This window comes from Colias croceus, chromosome 27, assembly GCF_905220415.1.
Source record: "Colias croceus chromosome 27, ilColCroc2.1".
In the NCBI taxonomy this organism is placed as follows: domain Eukaryota; kingdom Metazoa; phylum Arthropoda; class Insecta; order Lepidoptera; family Pieridae; genus Colias; species Colias croceus.
In genome coordinates, this window is record NC_059563.1 from 5,043,032 (window position 1) to 5,057,943 (window position 14,912).

General features: G+C 33.3%; 2 protein-coding genes across 3 annotated transcripts; one reads left to right on the forward strand and one right to left on the reverse strand.

Annotated features, from left to right (window-relative positions):
• Positions 1–1,834: 1,834 nt before the first annotated feature.
• Positions 1,835–8,419, reverse strand: LOC123703757 (zinc finger protein 260-like). The gene is made up of 3 exons (XM_045651874.1): positions 8,247–8,419; positions 4,756–5,177; positions 1,835–4,654 (listed from the first exon to the last, which is right to left on the reverse strand). The coding sequence occupies exons 2-3, from the start codon at positions 5,173–5,175 to the stop codon at positions 2,759–2,761; spliced, it is 2,316 nt and encodes a 771-aa protein (XP_045507830.1). The 5' UTR covers positions 5,176–5,177; positions 8,247–8,419; the 3' UTR covers positions 1,835–2,758.
• Positions 8,420–10,437: 2,018 nt separating this feature from the next.
• On the forward strand, positions 10,438–14,549 carry LOC123703737 (zinc finger protein 672-like). Of its 2 annotated transcripts, none has more exons than XM_045651836.1 (8): positions 10,438–10,513; positions 10,606–10,790; positions 10,911–11,483; positions 11,719–12,059; positions 12,190–12,325; positions 13,228–13,365; positions 14,062–14,220; positions 14,426–14,548. In XM_045651836.1, exons 2-8 carry the CDS (start codon positions 10,611–10,613, stop codon positions 14,426–14,428), a joined length of 1,530 nt encoding a protein of 509 aa, XP_045507792.1. In that variant the 5' UTR covers positions 10,438–10,513; positions 10,606–10,610; the 3' UTR covers positions 14,429–14,548. The 2 variants fall into 2 exon arrangements, with proteins under 2 accessions (XP_045507792.1, XP_045507793.1); XM_045651837.1 differs by having other exon boundaries at positions 10,468–10,510; positions 14,426–14,549.
• Positions 14,550–14,912: the final 363 nt, after the last annotated feature.

A 14,912-nucleotide genomic window follows, 5' to 3' on the forward strand; every position in this document is an offset into this window, starting at 1 on the left:
ATTATTCTTATATACTTGACGAACTCAAAATTGCACTTATGTTTGTAAGTTATTCAGTGATTTATAAATACTTAATACAAAATATAGAAATTAGCTTTACCAAAATGACGTTCTTTTTAAAAACTTCAAATTTCTAAACGAATTCTACACTAAATTCAAAGAGTAGATGTATCTTGTGATAATAAAACAATTTTTAAATATTTATCTTCTTTTATTTAAATCAAACCAACACGTGAAACAATTCAACAATATATATAATGGTGTCTTTTGTCTTATATTGCCCTTAAATACAATTATCAGGCACCAGTAGCTGAATAAGAGAAGTTAGATGCAAATAAGAGTGGGTACACATTGGGCGCTCGACGTTGCGTTTGGCGCGCGTTGGTAGCACAATGCACATGCAGCGCGCTTAGCACGGCGTTTTACGAGCGTTTGTAGGTAGGTAGTAATCCATTTTGATGAATATGCATCTGTCGTGGCCATATCGTAGATTTGCTCATTAATTCATGAAATGGTTGAATGTGTATTGGCCACATAATGATGTGGTTTGAGTAGATCAATGATAGGAAATCGTTTCTCGATATGGGCAACTAAACGCGCGCAACTTTTTTCTTGAAAAGATCAAAATTATTTGATCATATCGTTAAGTAGTTACATTAATTATTGGTAGAGGCACTGTAAGCGCTGTGTTTATGTGTGAATATGGCGGCCCACATTTTACTGTTCTGTGTGGCGGCCTCTGGCAAAAATGTTATTATTCGCAGTTAAAAACTCCATAATTCGTTTCATAACAATATGAAGAAAGTCATAGCAAAGAATTTTCGACGAAGAGGTTCGAGTACTATGGAAACTGCGGATATCTTATATTCAAGAAGAAATGCGGATAACCTATAAACTATACCTTTAACTATATTTATATATCCTTATATATTATTCTAATAATTGTTTCTTTTCTAAAAAGCGATTGGCTTCTGGCACTCGCCCGCCGCGGCAGTGGCACTAAACAAGTTCTTAAAAAATTATGAATTTTTTAAATATTTATAAGTACCAAATATATAAATTACTAGTGGTCCGCCCCGGCTTCGCCCGTGGTACGTGCGTACCATATTTCGCAATAAAAGAAAGCCTATGTCCTTTCTCGGGTATCAAAATATCTCCATACCAAATTTCATGCAAATTGGTTCAGTAGTTTAGGCGTGATTGAGTAACAGACAGACAGAGTTACTTTCGCATTTATAATATTAGTATGGATTTTTACTAAAATGACGTAATTTCTAAACGAATACTACACTAAATTCAAAGAGTGGATGTATCTTGTGATAATAAAACGATTTTTAAATATTTATCTTCTTTTATTTAAATCAAACCAACACATGAAACAATTCAACAATATATACATATAATGGTGTTTTTTGTGTCAACTAACTTAGCGTAAAGATCTTACAATACATTGCCCTTTCATACAATTATCAGGCACCAGTAGCTGAATAAAAGTAGTAGATGCAACCAATATAAATACCACAGATAAATACGAAAAGATATTTTTAATTTGTGTAAAATTTAGATTCAAAATATGTATTTGAAAAATATCACTTCGATAAAGATGCAAAAAAGAAAGACATTCTGATCACATTAAGTAATGAATAGAAAGTATATTTTTAATTTAAATATAGGTATTTTATTTTTGTGTCGCATGCAGAAAAATGTACGAAAACATGTCGAGATAAATAGGGCCTTCGAATCAAATAATAATGAAATAAGAATAGTGCTTTAATAGAAATAATATCCATATTTTTTCTAGTGCACAACATTGCGTAGTAAATAAATTAACTTTAAAACATACAACTAAGTTTTAACAAAACCAGACAGACTAGCTTCTAACACAGGCAATAGATAATACAAATATAAAAACTACACTGTAAAAACATAGAAGTTACCTATTGATATTCCAGTATTTTTCGTTCAAAAAATTTACCGTAAAAATATATCTAAAGTGCCTATCAATTAATGATATGAAACAAAACATAAAAAATATACTTATTCAAAAAAATCAAAGTAAGAAAAATGAAAATTAAATGTTATACAAACCAAATATTATTAAATTATAGATTTATGCAACTTTATCTCTGAAAACTTTTTCTCTAAAATTCAATTTACATCGTATTTTTAATTTTATAAAACTTGCAACTGGCAAAAAAATTACTACCATTTTTTGTAATATTGAAAATCAAGGCACAAATATTTAGTATTTTTTTAATAATTTTAATTAGATCATTGTTTTAACAGAATATTATATTACATTCAGACAGTAACAATAAAAAGGACTCAAAATGTTGAGTGAATGAAACCAGATTCAACAAAACCACATAAAAAAATATAAAGATACTTCTAAACAGCATAAAAACCTACAAAAATGCAAAAATAAATGTTTTTTGAGAAATTGGCCTACATTAGGGTCATTTAAATTTTACATTTTTTTTAGCATCAAAAAAAGTAGTTACTGTAAGAGAAAATTCGATCCAGTGAAAAATTAAAAATATACGAGAAGTGTACCAAAATATTGTTTTGTGACAACTTTATAACTAGAAAGTTTTAATTTAGAATTTTTGTTACCAATAAATTACGACTTACAATTTATATTATATATATTTTCTTTACAACTTTATTCTATTGCATCTGCAAAGGCGGGATCAACGCAGTTTTTATAATTTGTATAAATTACTTTTTCTTAAAGCTATACATTAAAAGGCAAGGATTGCTACTTAAAGAATATTCTAGTTGGTGTATCTTCATTGGGAAACACTATGAATGGGTGTGTTTCTTTGTGTTTCAACATTTTCTTTGAATTCGAAAACTTTTCACCACAAATATCACAAATAATTGCATCGTCCTCCGTTGTGGACGATGACGTTTGACTCTCCACTTTTGCTAAATCATCCGTGGTTTTCACAGATTGTTCTTGTGTTTGACCTAATAGAAGATATTGCTTCATGTTTAAATGTTTTTCAGACATTTTATGCTGTTTGAGCCTATTTTCCGAAGTGCACTGATACTCGCATATAAAGCACACATACTTCATGTCTCCCGTATGCAATTCTGTATGCGCTTTTCTCTTTTCTGGAGTTGCGAAGCGAAAATCGCAGAACTTGCAGGGATACTTCCTATCCGGTGAATGTAGCCGCATGTGTGAAGTTAAAGCTGCTTCATCTTTGCATATTTTCCTGCATTCGATGCACATAACGCCTTCAACGGTTTCTGCTTCTTCAGTACTGCCCGTACTGTGATGTATCCTTCTATGGGACGTTAAGCCTTTCTGACTGACGAAAACGCGTCGACAATCGTCACACTGGTATTGTGTTTCGGTTCTTAAATCTGGGCTATGGCTCTCTACTTGGTGCTTCGCTAGTTTATCAGCTTCATGGAACTGCAGTTCACATTCCTCGCATTTCCAAGCTTTAACTAGTTTCGAGAATGCTTCTAACACATCCAGAACAGACTGTCCTTCCACTTCTGGGTGATCTGTTTTTGTGTGATGCCCGAAATCTATAATTTTGGAGAACGTTTCATTGCACCGAGGACACACGTAAGGTTCCTTGTGATCGTCCATTACGTGACTCTTCAATTCCGACAATTCCGTGCACGATTTGTCACACATGAAACATCGCAACTTCTGCTTGCCCTCCATAACTTCCGCTATAACTTTGTACTCCATTAGTTGCACTTTCTGATGTATTCGGAGATGTTTGAATAGTTCCTTTCTGGTGTGATAGTCTGTTGGGCAGAATTTACAGGGGAATCGCTTTCGGTGCATCCGTTTTCTGTGCGATGTGAGTTCGTCCTTATTCTTGAACTGTTTCGAACACGACATACAAGAGTAACACGATGAGGAGTTATTGTCCAAGTCGTGTGACCGAAAGCATGTCTCCATCCTGCTTCTCCGTTGGAATACTTGTCCACAGGTACATTCATATCCTTCCTTTTTAGTCTCCTTTTTCGTTTCAATGACAACATTACTTTCTTCTTGACAGACGTTATTGCGTTTATTGAATCGCTCTTGCCTCGCCTTTATGCTTTGGATGTCAGTGAGCCGTATCGTTTTCTTATAAATCTCGTCGTCGTCATAATCATCATCGTTTCTCTTCAGTTTGTTCTTCTCAAACGTCTTCAGTCTTTTAATAATTCCATTCTGATAGTTCTCTATTGTGGTGTGGACTTTCAAATGATTTTTCAGGCAATATTGAGATTTATATGTTTTCGAACACTTGGGACACGCGTGCGGTCGATCGTTTGTTAAGATTTTTTGTGTCTTTGCTTTCAATAAGCCGTACGCTTCTTGTTCGAGCGAGAGTACATTTCCCGTGATCGAATTCAACTGAAACGTCTCACTGTAATCCATATCATGATCTTCTTCATAGGAGGTGGATAAGATTTCTTCGGGATTACCCAGTTTGTCCAATGCTACACTGCCCGAGTGTATCATTGGGTGAATTTCCATCACTAATGTTTTAGTTGTCTGTGATTCAATCACACCTACATCAGGATTAGACATTGTTGAACTTGTGTTAATAACTTTATTGGATATGAGATTTGTTTCAGTGACAGATAAATCGGATTCTTCTTTGATTTTATCAGTTATTACTTCTTTATCACCATGCTGAAAAAAAAATTGTTTATAGAAATATCTTTTATCATGTATGTATCTATATTTTCATTTCCAATTTTCGTACTATATTTTACGGTCAAAAAACTAATTACCTGAAATATATCATTTTCCTCTTTTATATCTTCCTGCAAACAAGCCTCGACATTACCTAGTGCCGTGGCATCTGAGCTGTCCATACTGTCTTCGAAATTGGGATAATCATATGTGATAAGGGATTCATCTTCAGGGGAACATTCTTCTTTAATTTCTTCCTGACTCTCTTCTTTTTCACAAAACGGTGCATCAATGAGTTTCTCATCTTCCGTGACTTCCTTCTGATCATCGCATAATTCTTCTTTGACATGAAGCTGTATATTTTGAAACGGATTTTCATCTTGAATATTTGTTTCTATTGTATTTTCAAGCTCTAATTTAATTTGTACATCACTCTCTTCCTTTATTTCCAATGGTTCAGTTTGTGGACTTTGTTCGTCTATGGTGATATTATTTTGTAATTCTGATAATTGTGACATATCTGTAAAAAGATGAGAATTGTTGTTAAAAACATTTTACAAAAGAGAATAAAATTAATTGATTAAGGACGCTATAACGTATTTTTACAAAAACACGCTGTTTTTCGGTACCATTTTAACTTAAAGCAATTACACGTGAGAACATAGTAATATCTTAATTTAAAGATAATATATTCAGCTCTACGTTCATCTTATAAAAATTGTACGACGTCATACAAAATTGTCGCTGAAATACGTTTTTTCCATCACAATAAACGCATAAAATGCAAAAAAATGGGGTCTAAACCGGTACCATTTTAGGAAAATTAAGAGCCTAATCTATCTTCTTAACTATATCTTATTGAGGGATATATAGTCCTTTATATATGGTGTAATTTTTACGAATCTAAATCAAAATTTTATTTCAATAATGAGCTAAATTAAAAATACTTGTCGATTTCTTCATACATTTTGTTCTCGCGGTTCGTCAGACCGCGCTCAGAAGCGCTCTTGGAAGGACGGGTGTATCGCTCCTCGTGCCAAAAATAAAAACGAAATAAAAAAGATTATCGTGCGTGCACTGTCTTTATCGTGATTTGAAATATTTGATACTTTTTATGAGTAAACTGTATAAGTTTCATATTCCAATTATTTGTTATTTAAAATTATGTTTTTAAAATTACCTTGCCTGATATCCTCTTTTTTATGGGTTGTTGAATAGATTGGTGGGGTAAAACAATTCAAGATGGCGTCGATGAAAATTTGGCTTTTTTTCGTGATGGGTGTCATTTTCATAGTTTTTGGGGTAGCTATTACCGAATATGAGGTCAAAACTGAAATCCAAGATGGCGCCGACGAAAATTTTACATCTTTTCGTCATGGGTGTCATTTTCATGGTTTTTGGGGTAGCTATTAACGAATATGAGGTCAAAACTATAATCCAAGATGGCGCCGACAAAAATTTTACATCTTTTCGTCATGGGTGTCATTTTCATGGTTTTTGGGGTAGCTATTAACCAATATGAGGTCAAACCTGAAATCCAAGATGGCGCCGACGAAAATTTTACATCTTTTCGTCATGGGTGTCATTTTCATGGTTTTTGGGGTAGCTATTATCGAATATGAGGTCAAAACTATAATCCAAGATGGCGCCGACGAAAAATTTGACATCTTTTCATCATGGGTGTCATTTTCATGGTTTTTGGGATAGCTATTAACGAATATGAGGTCAAAACTATAATCCAAGATGGCGCTGACGAAAATTTGACATTTTTCGTGATGGGTGTCATTTTCATGGTTTTTGGGGTAGCTATTAACGAATATGAGGTCAAAACTAAAATCCAAGATGGTCGTCGAATTTCAAGATCGCGTCATGGTAATACTGTCGCGTTATGGAGCAAGGCGGCGATTTTGGTATCTATGAATCTCGCCAAAGAAGTTTCACTCCTGACACGTTTTCTCGGCACACACGTTCTTTTTTATTTTATTCTCTTCGTTTAAATGTTTTAGATAAACTTTATTTTAAATAAAGTTTAGCGAATATATTTAAAGAATATATTTAAAGTTACTAATATCTGTCAGAATATTAACATGATTGCCACAGAGTTGCGTTTTATATTAAATTTCTAAATATGCATTTCAATGTTCTTTAAAATTGTTTTTTTAAGACTTTCTACAAAACTGTGGTTGTTACCGTTTTTGTTATTTTATTTAAGTTTACTTTAAAGGAGTAAGAAAAATATACCTAATTATCGACGGTTACATTGGGGATTTGGTAATAGCTGTCTCAAAAACCTTGAAAATGACACCCATGCCGAAAAGATGTAAAGTTTCGTCGACACCATCTTGGATTTTAGTTTTGACCTCATATTGGTTAATAGATACCCCAAAAACCATGAAAATGACACCCATGACGAAAATATGTAAAATTTTCGTCGGCGCCATCTTGGATTTTAGTTTTGACCTCATATTCGTTAATAGCTACCCCAATAACCATGAAAATGACACCCGTGACGAAATGATGTAAAATTTTCGTCGGCGCCATCTTCGATTTTAGTTTTGACCTCATATTGGTTAATAGCTACCCCAAAAACCATGAAAATGACACCCGTGACGAAATGATGTCAAATTGTCGTCGGCGCCATTTTGGATTTTAGATTTGACCTCATATTGATTAATACTTATTTAATAGCTACTCCAACTCCTTGAAAATGACACCCATGACGAAAAGATTTCAAATTTTCGTCGGTGCCATCTTGGATTTTAGTTTTGACCTCATATTGGTTAATAGCTACCCCAAAAACCACCCACATTTGCAAATGTGTTTGCTACTTAGGAAAAGTTCATATTTAAAGATATAGGTAATGTGAATGTGTGGTAACGAATTTAATTTATTTCATTCCGACTGTTTCTCGGAATAACATACATTTACTAAGAATTGCTTACAATGCCGGGTTTAATATATTGCCGGTAACATATAATTTTATGTATGATAATAATTCTTAAAAAAGTATTTCTTAAAAAGCTTCGATATTGTATACAATAATACAATTCATATTCAAATTGTTGTAAAATAGTCACACTTTTTTAAGTTGGTTGAATACACTAAAATACTTATAAGGATCGTACCTACTAATAATATGTAGTAACAAAATGAATTTTTAAAGTTCCCAGTAATCTTCTGGAATCAATTTCAATAAAAATATAAAAAAAAAATAATATCAAGTATGAAGATGGTCTATAAAATGGAATGCGCTATGTTTACGTGAGCGCGATGTTCCCGCGAACCACGTGGCGACGTTAGATACCTAAATTTGAGTAACGCAGATTTGTGACAGCGTCCTTAAAAATTATACTCAAATAAAAATTTAAAGAAAGGGAATATTCTGTGTTCATTAGAACATACTAATCAACACTAAAATAATTATTGTAGCACCTTCGGCTAATACTTATTGGAATATTTCTGTACAATTATTACAAAGAATTTTACTTTAATAATAACAAATGTAAGAAAACAAAAAAACTGAGTGTTTCATTTAGATTCAATATCTCTTGTTTAAAAAGACTTCAGTATTATTGAAATTTTAACTTACTTAGTTTTAGTTCCTCAGTATAATATAGATTGTAAAAAAGGCGCCGATCCTTGCCAATCCATATTGTTACTCAAATTACATTATGAATAGAACCGATATCGCATTTACTACAGAAAATCTACCTATTATCTACAAATTACTTTATATTGATAACCACTACACATTAATCACTATGAATTGGCCGTAGATAACCAAAAAGGATCCAACCCACAACATGACCGAAAATGAGTTAAATATACCAAACTGCTCGTCTAGGTCTATATTTTCGATTAGCAAAAACAATCCAAGTAAAATATGAATATTTTGACGTTAAATTGACACTGGGTACCAACCCACATGTATGGAGAAGCCATATTTTAGTTTCGTAAAAACAATCCATTCTTCTTGGATCATATTGTAAAACGCTCAGTCTAAGAAACTAACACAAAACTAAAATGTTTAAAAAAATCCAAAAGCATGTGGATCCTTTTAGATATTTAATTTTTATGATATTATGATGCAATAGATAAATCACTAAAAAGATTCAGAAAGCATGGATCTCTTTTGTTAAACTGAATTTTGTAGAAATGTATACTGGTTTAATAACAAAAACGATTCAGAACATTTGGATAGACTGAATATTATGTATTTAAAGCTTGAGGCGTTAGGCATGCATTAAGTTCACACTCCAAGTATCTTGATCGGGTCACACATCTTTGCCTTTTTTATACCGATTTTTCTAAAATAGAAGCACTTCGAAAATACCTGAAAAAATTTACGAAGCTGACGAACATGTCGAAGTAACAAAAAAAAATTACTCGCACAACTATCGATCACGCGCTCATGTGATCTTTATTACCTTCATTCAAGAATTGCCTATAGAAGACTGTAAGGTTTGTTGGGGATATAAATTATTAAGACTGAAATCGATTGTATGCGCACCTCCATCGACTAAACAGTTTAGTCATGTTGAATTCAAGAGGAGAATACAGCTCGACAGATCAGTTTAGTCGATGCAAAAGTTGTATGTATGGGCGGGCTCGAAAGGTAAATCTTCGGAGGTATCTGATAATGATTTTCAATTACTATGGCCAAATGTTAAAGAAAAGCCCAATTAGACGATTTGGAGTCAATCTTTGACTATTTATCTAAATACTGCCTGGATTTCTATAAATCAATCCAAGGGGGCAATCCAAGACTTCATGACGATGTAGATATGGCGATGAACCGGACTTTGCACACGAAGAAGAATAGTAAATCGGATAGAATTAATATGTTTTATATATATAATGAAAAAAAAAATTGAAAGTTAGTTGTTTTATTTACGAAATTAAAAAAAAATAAGGATCTTAGTAGCAATTAGCTACTTTGAATCGTTTTTGCGAAATGAAAATTCACTTATCATAATTGAAAATAGGTTTTATCAAAAAGGATCCTAACACACATTTAGCTGAATATTTCAAGAAATAAAACTAAATTCAATAAAATTTGTTTGTAAGAATAAAATATACATTGATACACACATTTTTCCTTAAGAAGCAATTAACACAAGCAAGTCTTTATATGAACAAACACAGGTTAAACTTCAAACTTCAATAACTCAAAAGTAACATTTTGTGGGTTGGATCCTTTTTGGTTATCTACGGCCAATTATGATAATTTCCAAGTGACATAACTTCCATCGGCGTTCTCACTTTGCAAGTAAACTGTGAATTTTCCAAAGAATGTTATTGAAGACGCAAAAGATTAAAAGTCATAGTTGTGCTCATAGGAATTAATTCTCCCTAGAGTATATTTGTTCTGTGAATTAATTGCAATAGTGGCAATAGGTAGGTACCTTTATTCATCTACGACAAAATATTTATCACAACACAAAAAATAAAATTGACAATTGACATTATATATTTTTATTTTAAATTATTAAGCACAGATAAACGAAGATTGAATTCAGGCGATTATGCTGAAGAAAATTATAATCAAACGAAGTAAACAAATCGTTGTGTAAAAAGATACATAGACTTATCACTTAAATATCCATTGAAATGAGACAATTATTAATAAAAACTAAATGAAAACAGTGACCGTATGAATTTTAAATTAATATACATATAAACTATAGTGAAAATATACCTTAAAACATAAACATGGCGTTGACTCATGACTGACAATCTGTGCTGACAAGTGACACGTCTATGACTATGACAGAAAGATAGAAATGCCATTTCATGAATGAATCCGAAACGCTAACAAATTGGAAATTTCAAGAACGCATCTTATAGAAATTGGTGGTAAATTATAAATTGTATTTTACAAATTTGAGATATTTTTTGTAAAAAATGTTTGACTTGTATTACTATAACAATATATTTAATATTTACAGGCAACATGACGACAAACATAAATGTGAGAGAAATCGTCAGGAACATAGTAAATGGGACATTTGCTAAACATAATTGTTTAGTTTGTTTGGCACAGTTGCGAGAGCCTTGTGGCGATATATTCACTAAAATAAGTGACGATAAATACTCGTCGGTGGCTGATATGCTAGAGCTGTGCGGTATTAAGGTAAATAAGCGCTTATTATTTTGTATATAACCTGGAACATACTATCACAAGTATCATAATATTTTTTTATTAAATATTATGTACCTCTTAATAAAATAATACATTGTATTAAATTTCCAGCTTCCACTATCAGTTTACAATAAAGTCTGTTCCAAATGCTTCAAGTTGGCATCAGCAACATACTTATTTCACAAGATCGCTCAGCAAAGTGAAGGCTTGCTAAGTTTCTATCTCAACGAATTGGACAAACAAATAACACCAGATATTTCAGATGAGATGCAATCTTTTTGTATCACTCTACCACAGTATACACCATTCACTCATACATGCAATGAAGATTTACATTTAGACAGTATTTTAGAACAATCATTAAAAAAAGACGAAGACACTGAAGCTTCAAGTAATGTTAAATTTGAACCTTTTGATGATGATCCTGATAATATCGTTATCATTAAACACGATAATGGCAAATCAGATTTTTTTAAAGCACAAAACGGAAAATTGAAACTCTTAGACATCAATTTTTGTGGGCAGAATGGTGTAGTAGATGATAAGAGCAAAATTAAAATACGCAAGAAAAGAAAACCGATGTCATATAAATCTTGCAGTCAGTGTCCAGTTAAATATAGATTACTGGGAAAATTGAAAGAACATATGAAGACACAGCATAATATTGATCTTCATATCTGTAAGGTAATTTATGTCTATAAATATCTATATGTTTTATAGTTTTTTAGATTGATGTTAATTAAATTAGACCTTAAAAACTAACAAGAAAAATCTCTCTTATTAATATTATGAATGAAAGTTTGTAAGAATGGATAGACCTATTTGTTTGTTGCTCTTTCTTTTACTTTGACCGTGGTTGAAACTGCGCGTCACAGCTAATGTATGTACACATTATAATATGAAAATTTAAACACTACAGGTCTGCAAAGCATTCATAGAAGACGAACAAGAATACAGGAAGCATTTAAGAACCCACGGCGATATTCATGTATGTGCCAAATGTAATATGGTCTTCAAAAAGAGAAAAGCCATAATAAATCATTTGAAATGGCATGACGATGTTAATAATCTAACGAAGTCGGATAAAGCGCATATTTGTGAAATTTGCGGCTTAGTGCTGGAAGACAGTGAGCATTTACAGGAACATTATGATCAGAAACATGTCAAGAAGTATACTTGTTATTATTGTGGTCGAATGTACAAGGGAGAGATAAGTTTCGAAATGCATATTAAGAAACATGAAATGCATATGAATAAAAAGTTAGTAGTAGGTTAAGTCTACCTTATATTATGTTTAACTATTTTAATGTTCTATATGTGATATTTGATACATTTAATACAAATTTTCAATTTAATTGAATACAAAGTTTTAGTCAATTTATTATTTCAGTGAAATCCAAGAAAAGCCAAAGAAAGCATCAAAGCGAAAACATACTTGTACTCAATGTAATAAAGATTTTGTTGACGAGAGATCTTTGTTGTGGCACAACAGACTACATACTAACGAACGACCATATCCCTGTAAGGTAAGATATTTTATTTGCGTTATATGTTGCCTATGTGTATTTCATACATAGTAAACTTAACTCCATCCACAAACACACACACATACATACTGGTGACATAACATGTCATGTTATAAACTGATGAAGTTACTTTGATTCATTTCCCGGTTATTTTGAAGTTATACTTCTTTTGGCGCGATGGAGAAAAAATGATGAGAGTGAATTTTTACGATGCGCGCGCACACCGACACCTAAATTTAACAGCATGAAGTTAGTTCTAGGTGGTATGTAACTATGTTCAAGTTGTATATTCTAGTATTTTTTTTTCCATACGCCAAAGAAGTATAACTTCTAACGCGTGTACTGCAGTCATATATGGGCTGGTGCTGCCAAAACTCATCTAGGGGCCCTAGATTCGATGGAAAAGCGCGCGATAAAACTTATAGGAGATCCAAGTCTGCTAAAGAAGAAGCTCCTTACTCTTGAGCATCGAAGAAAAATAGCTTGCCTATCGGTCTTCTATAGGCTTCACTTCGGCGAATGCGGATCCGAGTTGCACAGCCTTGTACCGCCTTCTCCTTTCCACTTTAGAACTTCGCGACGAACGGCCGGTTTCCACCCCTTCATGGTTGACATCCCTCGAGTGCGCACCAAGCGTTATAAGAACACTTTTCTGATCAGAACTGCGAAGGAGTGGAATTCCCTTCCTCCTACTGTGTTTCCCAATGAGTACAATTTGAATTTATTTAAGAAAAAAGTGAATAGGCTATACCTCTCTGATCAGGCATGCTAACCGAGTGGACCGCATCTGCGCTTAACATCAGGCGAGATCGCGGTCAAATGCCTGAACAGTCTTTGAATAAAAAAAAAAAAAAAAAAAAGTGTACATAAGTACACGCACACATTTTGTATGTATCGCGTAGGTGTGCGGTCGCGCGTTCGTGTCGCTGAACCGCCGCAACCAGCACGCGGTGTGCGCGCACTCTGCGCCCGCGCGCCGCTGCCCGCTCTGCCCCGCGCTCTTCCATCTGCGCTCTATGGTCAACACGCACATCAAGAAGGTCACCGTAATCTCTATTTTTTTTTTAAAGTGAAAACTTGTTGCGGCGTTGAGCACTTTTTCTGTAAATACGTATAAAATCTTATGCCTCCTCCACACTACTCGCGAAGTTCCTCGGCGAAGTACTCGGCCGAAGTTGACTGAAGTCCGCGGTGCTACACTACACACTCGTTCAACTTCGCGAGGAACGCATACGTTCATATTCAGAACGAACTTCAGGTAACTTCGTGCCCTTTGACTCGGGCGCAAAAACCGACAACAAACGGAAGTCGGCCGAGGCGAGGTAAAGTTGGACGAAGTAAGCCGAAGTGCCTCTCTACACTATTCTATTCGTCTAACCTCGTTCAACTTCGCGAGTAGTGTGGAGGAGGCATTAAACTCGCGTCAGGACACGTGACCTGATCGAAAAAGCGTAAGACGGATGGAGAGAACTCAACGTTAATAATCAAGTTTTCACTTCTGCCGGCACTCCCGGAGTGCAACCCGTCTTTTTTTTATATATTTTATTAAATAGGCTATATAACACCGAAAGAATTTTTCAAATCGGATCAGTAGTTTCTGAGATTAGCGCGTTCAAACTTATGGTATAACACATATTGTATTATTAGAGAGCTTTTCCACCAATCATGTGCGAGAATGTGTAGCGAGGAATGTGTAATTGGTGGAAAAGCACCCTAATTCATTTTTAAAATTCCAGGTGCACCTAAACGCTCACAAGCGTAGGAATCGAACGAGTAAACACCAAAATGTGTATTGGAAAACTGAAACAGTGCCCATTCAAGAGTTGAGTGTGGCTATACAGGACGAAATATTGGAACTGCAGGCTAAGAAGAGGAGTAAATCTGGTTTTGATTTGGTAAGATAATGGGCCCTCTTCACAATCGAGAGTGTTGTGCCCAACAAATGATCGTCGATGTTTGCCTTTTTATTATGAAAAAATGTATGATTATGAAAAAATGTGTATAATGACGGCCGATACATTTAAAAAATTGAAATAGACAAGATAAACTGTACCTTTAAAAAAATCTAGTATTTTATACTAAAACTGTTTTTTTTTTCAGTGACATGAAGAGTTTTGCAAATGAAAATCATACTGAAGAAGAAAATGGAACACGTACTTTAAAATTATGAAAATAAATTATCTATGTGTCTAATGTACATTTAAGATGTAATTAAATAAAATAGATGTGTGAAATAAAACTACATGATCCCTTTTGTATATACATTTATTGTTTTTTTTTTTCAATTTTATTTTTTCCATATATATTTTTATATATAATTACGAATTAGCTATCGTATATACAACTTATAATTATGAATTCCTTATAATATACTACATTGAAGTCTTATGTCCTAAATGGAATTATTCTTTGACAGTTTCTTACGTAAATAACGTGTTTTCATTTTAAATACACAATATAATATCAAGTTGTTTTTTCTTGTGAGGTCAATCCAGAAAAAAGTATACAATTAAAATATTAAACATAAATGTAAACATTTTCACACTTATAGGTCAATCGAAATTTGAAACAAACAAAAATGAAATTT

Excerpts from the sequence above, each read along its gene's own strand:
- LOC123703757 (XM_045651874.1), bottom strand. The coding sequence starts at position 5,175 with ATGTCACAATTATCAGAATTACAAAATAATATCACCATAGACGAACAA. Across the intron at positions 4,655-4,755 it reads AGGAAAATGATATATTTCAG|CATGGTGATAAAGAAGTAAT; the intron begins GTAATTAGTTTT and ends TTTTTTTTTCAG.
- LOC123703737 (XM_045651836.1), top strand. The coding sequence starts at position 10,611 with ATGACGACAAACATAAATGTGAGAGAAATCGTCAGGAACATAGTAAAT. Across the intron at positions 11,484-11,718 it reads TTGATCTTCATATCTGTAAG|GTCTGCAAAGCATTCATAGA; the intron begins GTAATTTATGTC and ends TAAACACTACAG. Across the intron at positions 13,366-14,061 it reads TCAACACGCACATCAAGAAG|GTGCACCTAAACGCTCACAA; the intron begins GTCACCGTAATC and ends TTAAAATTCCAG.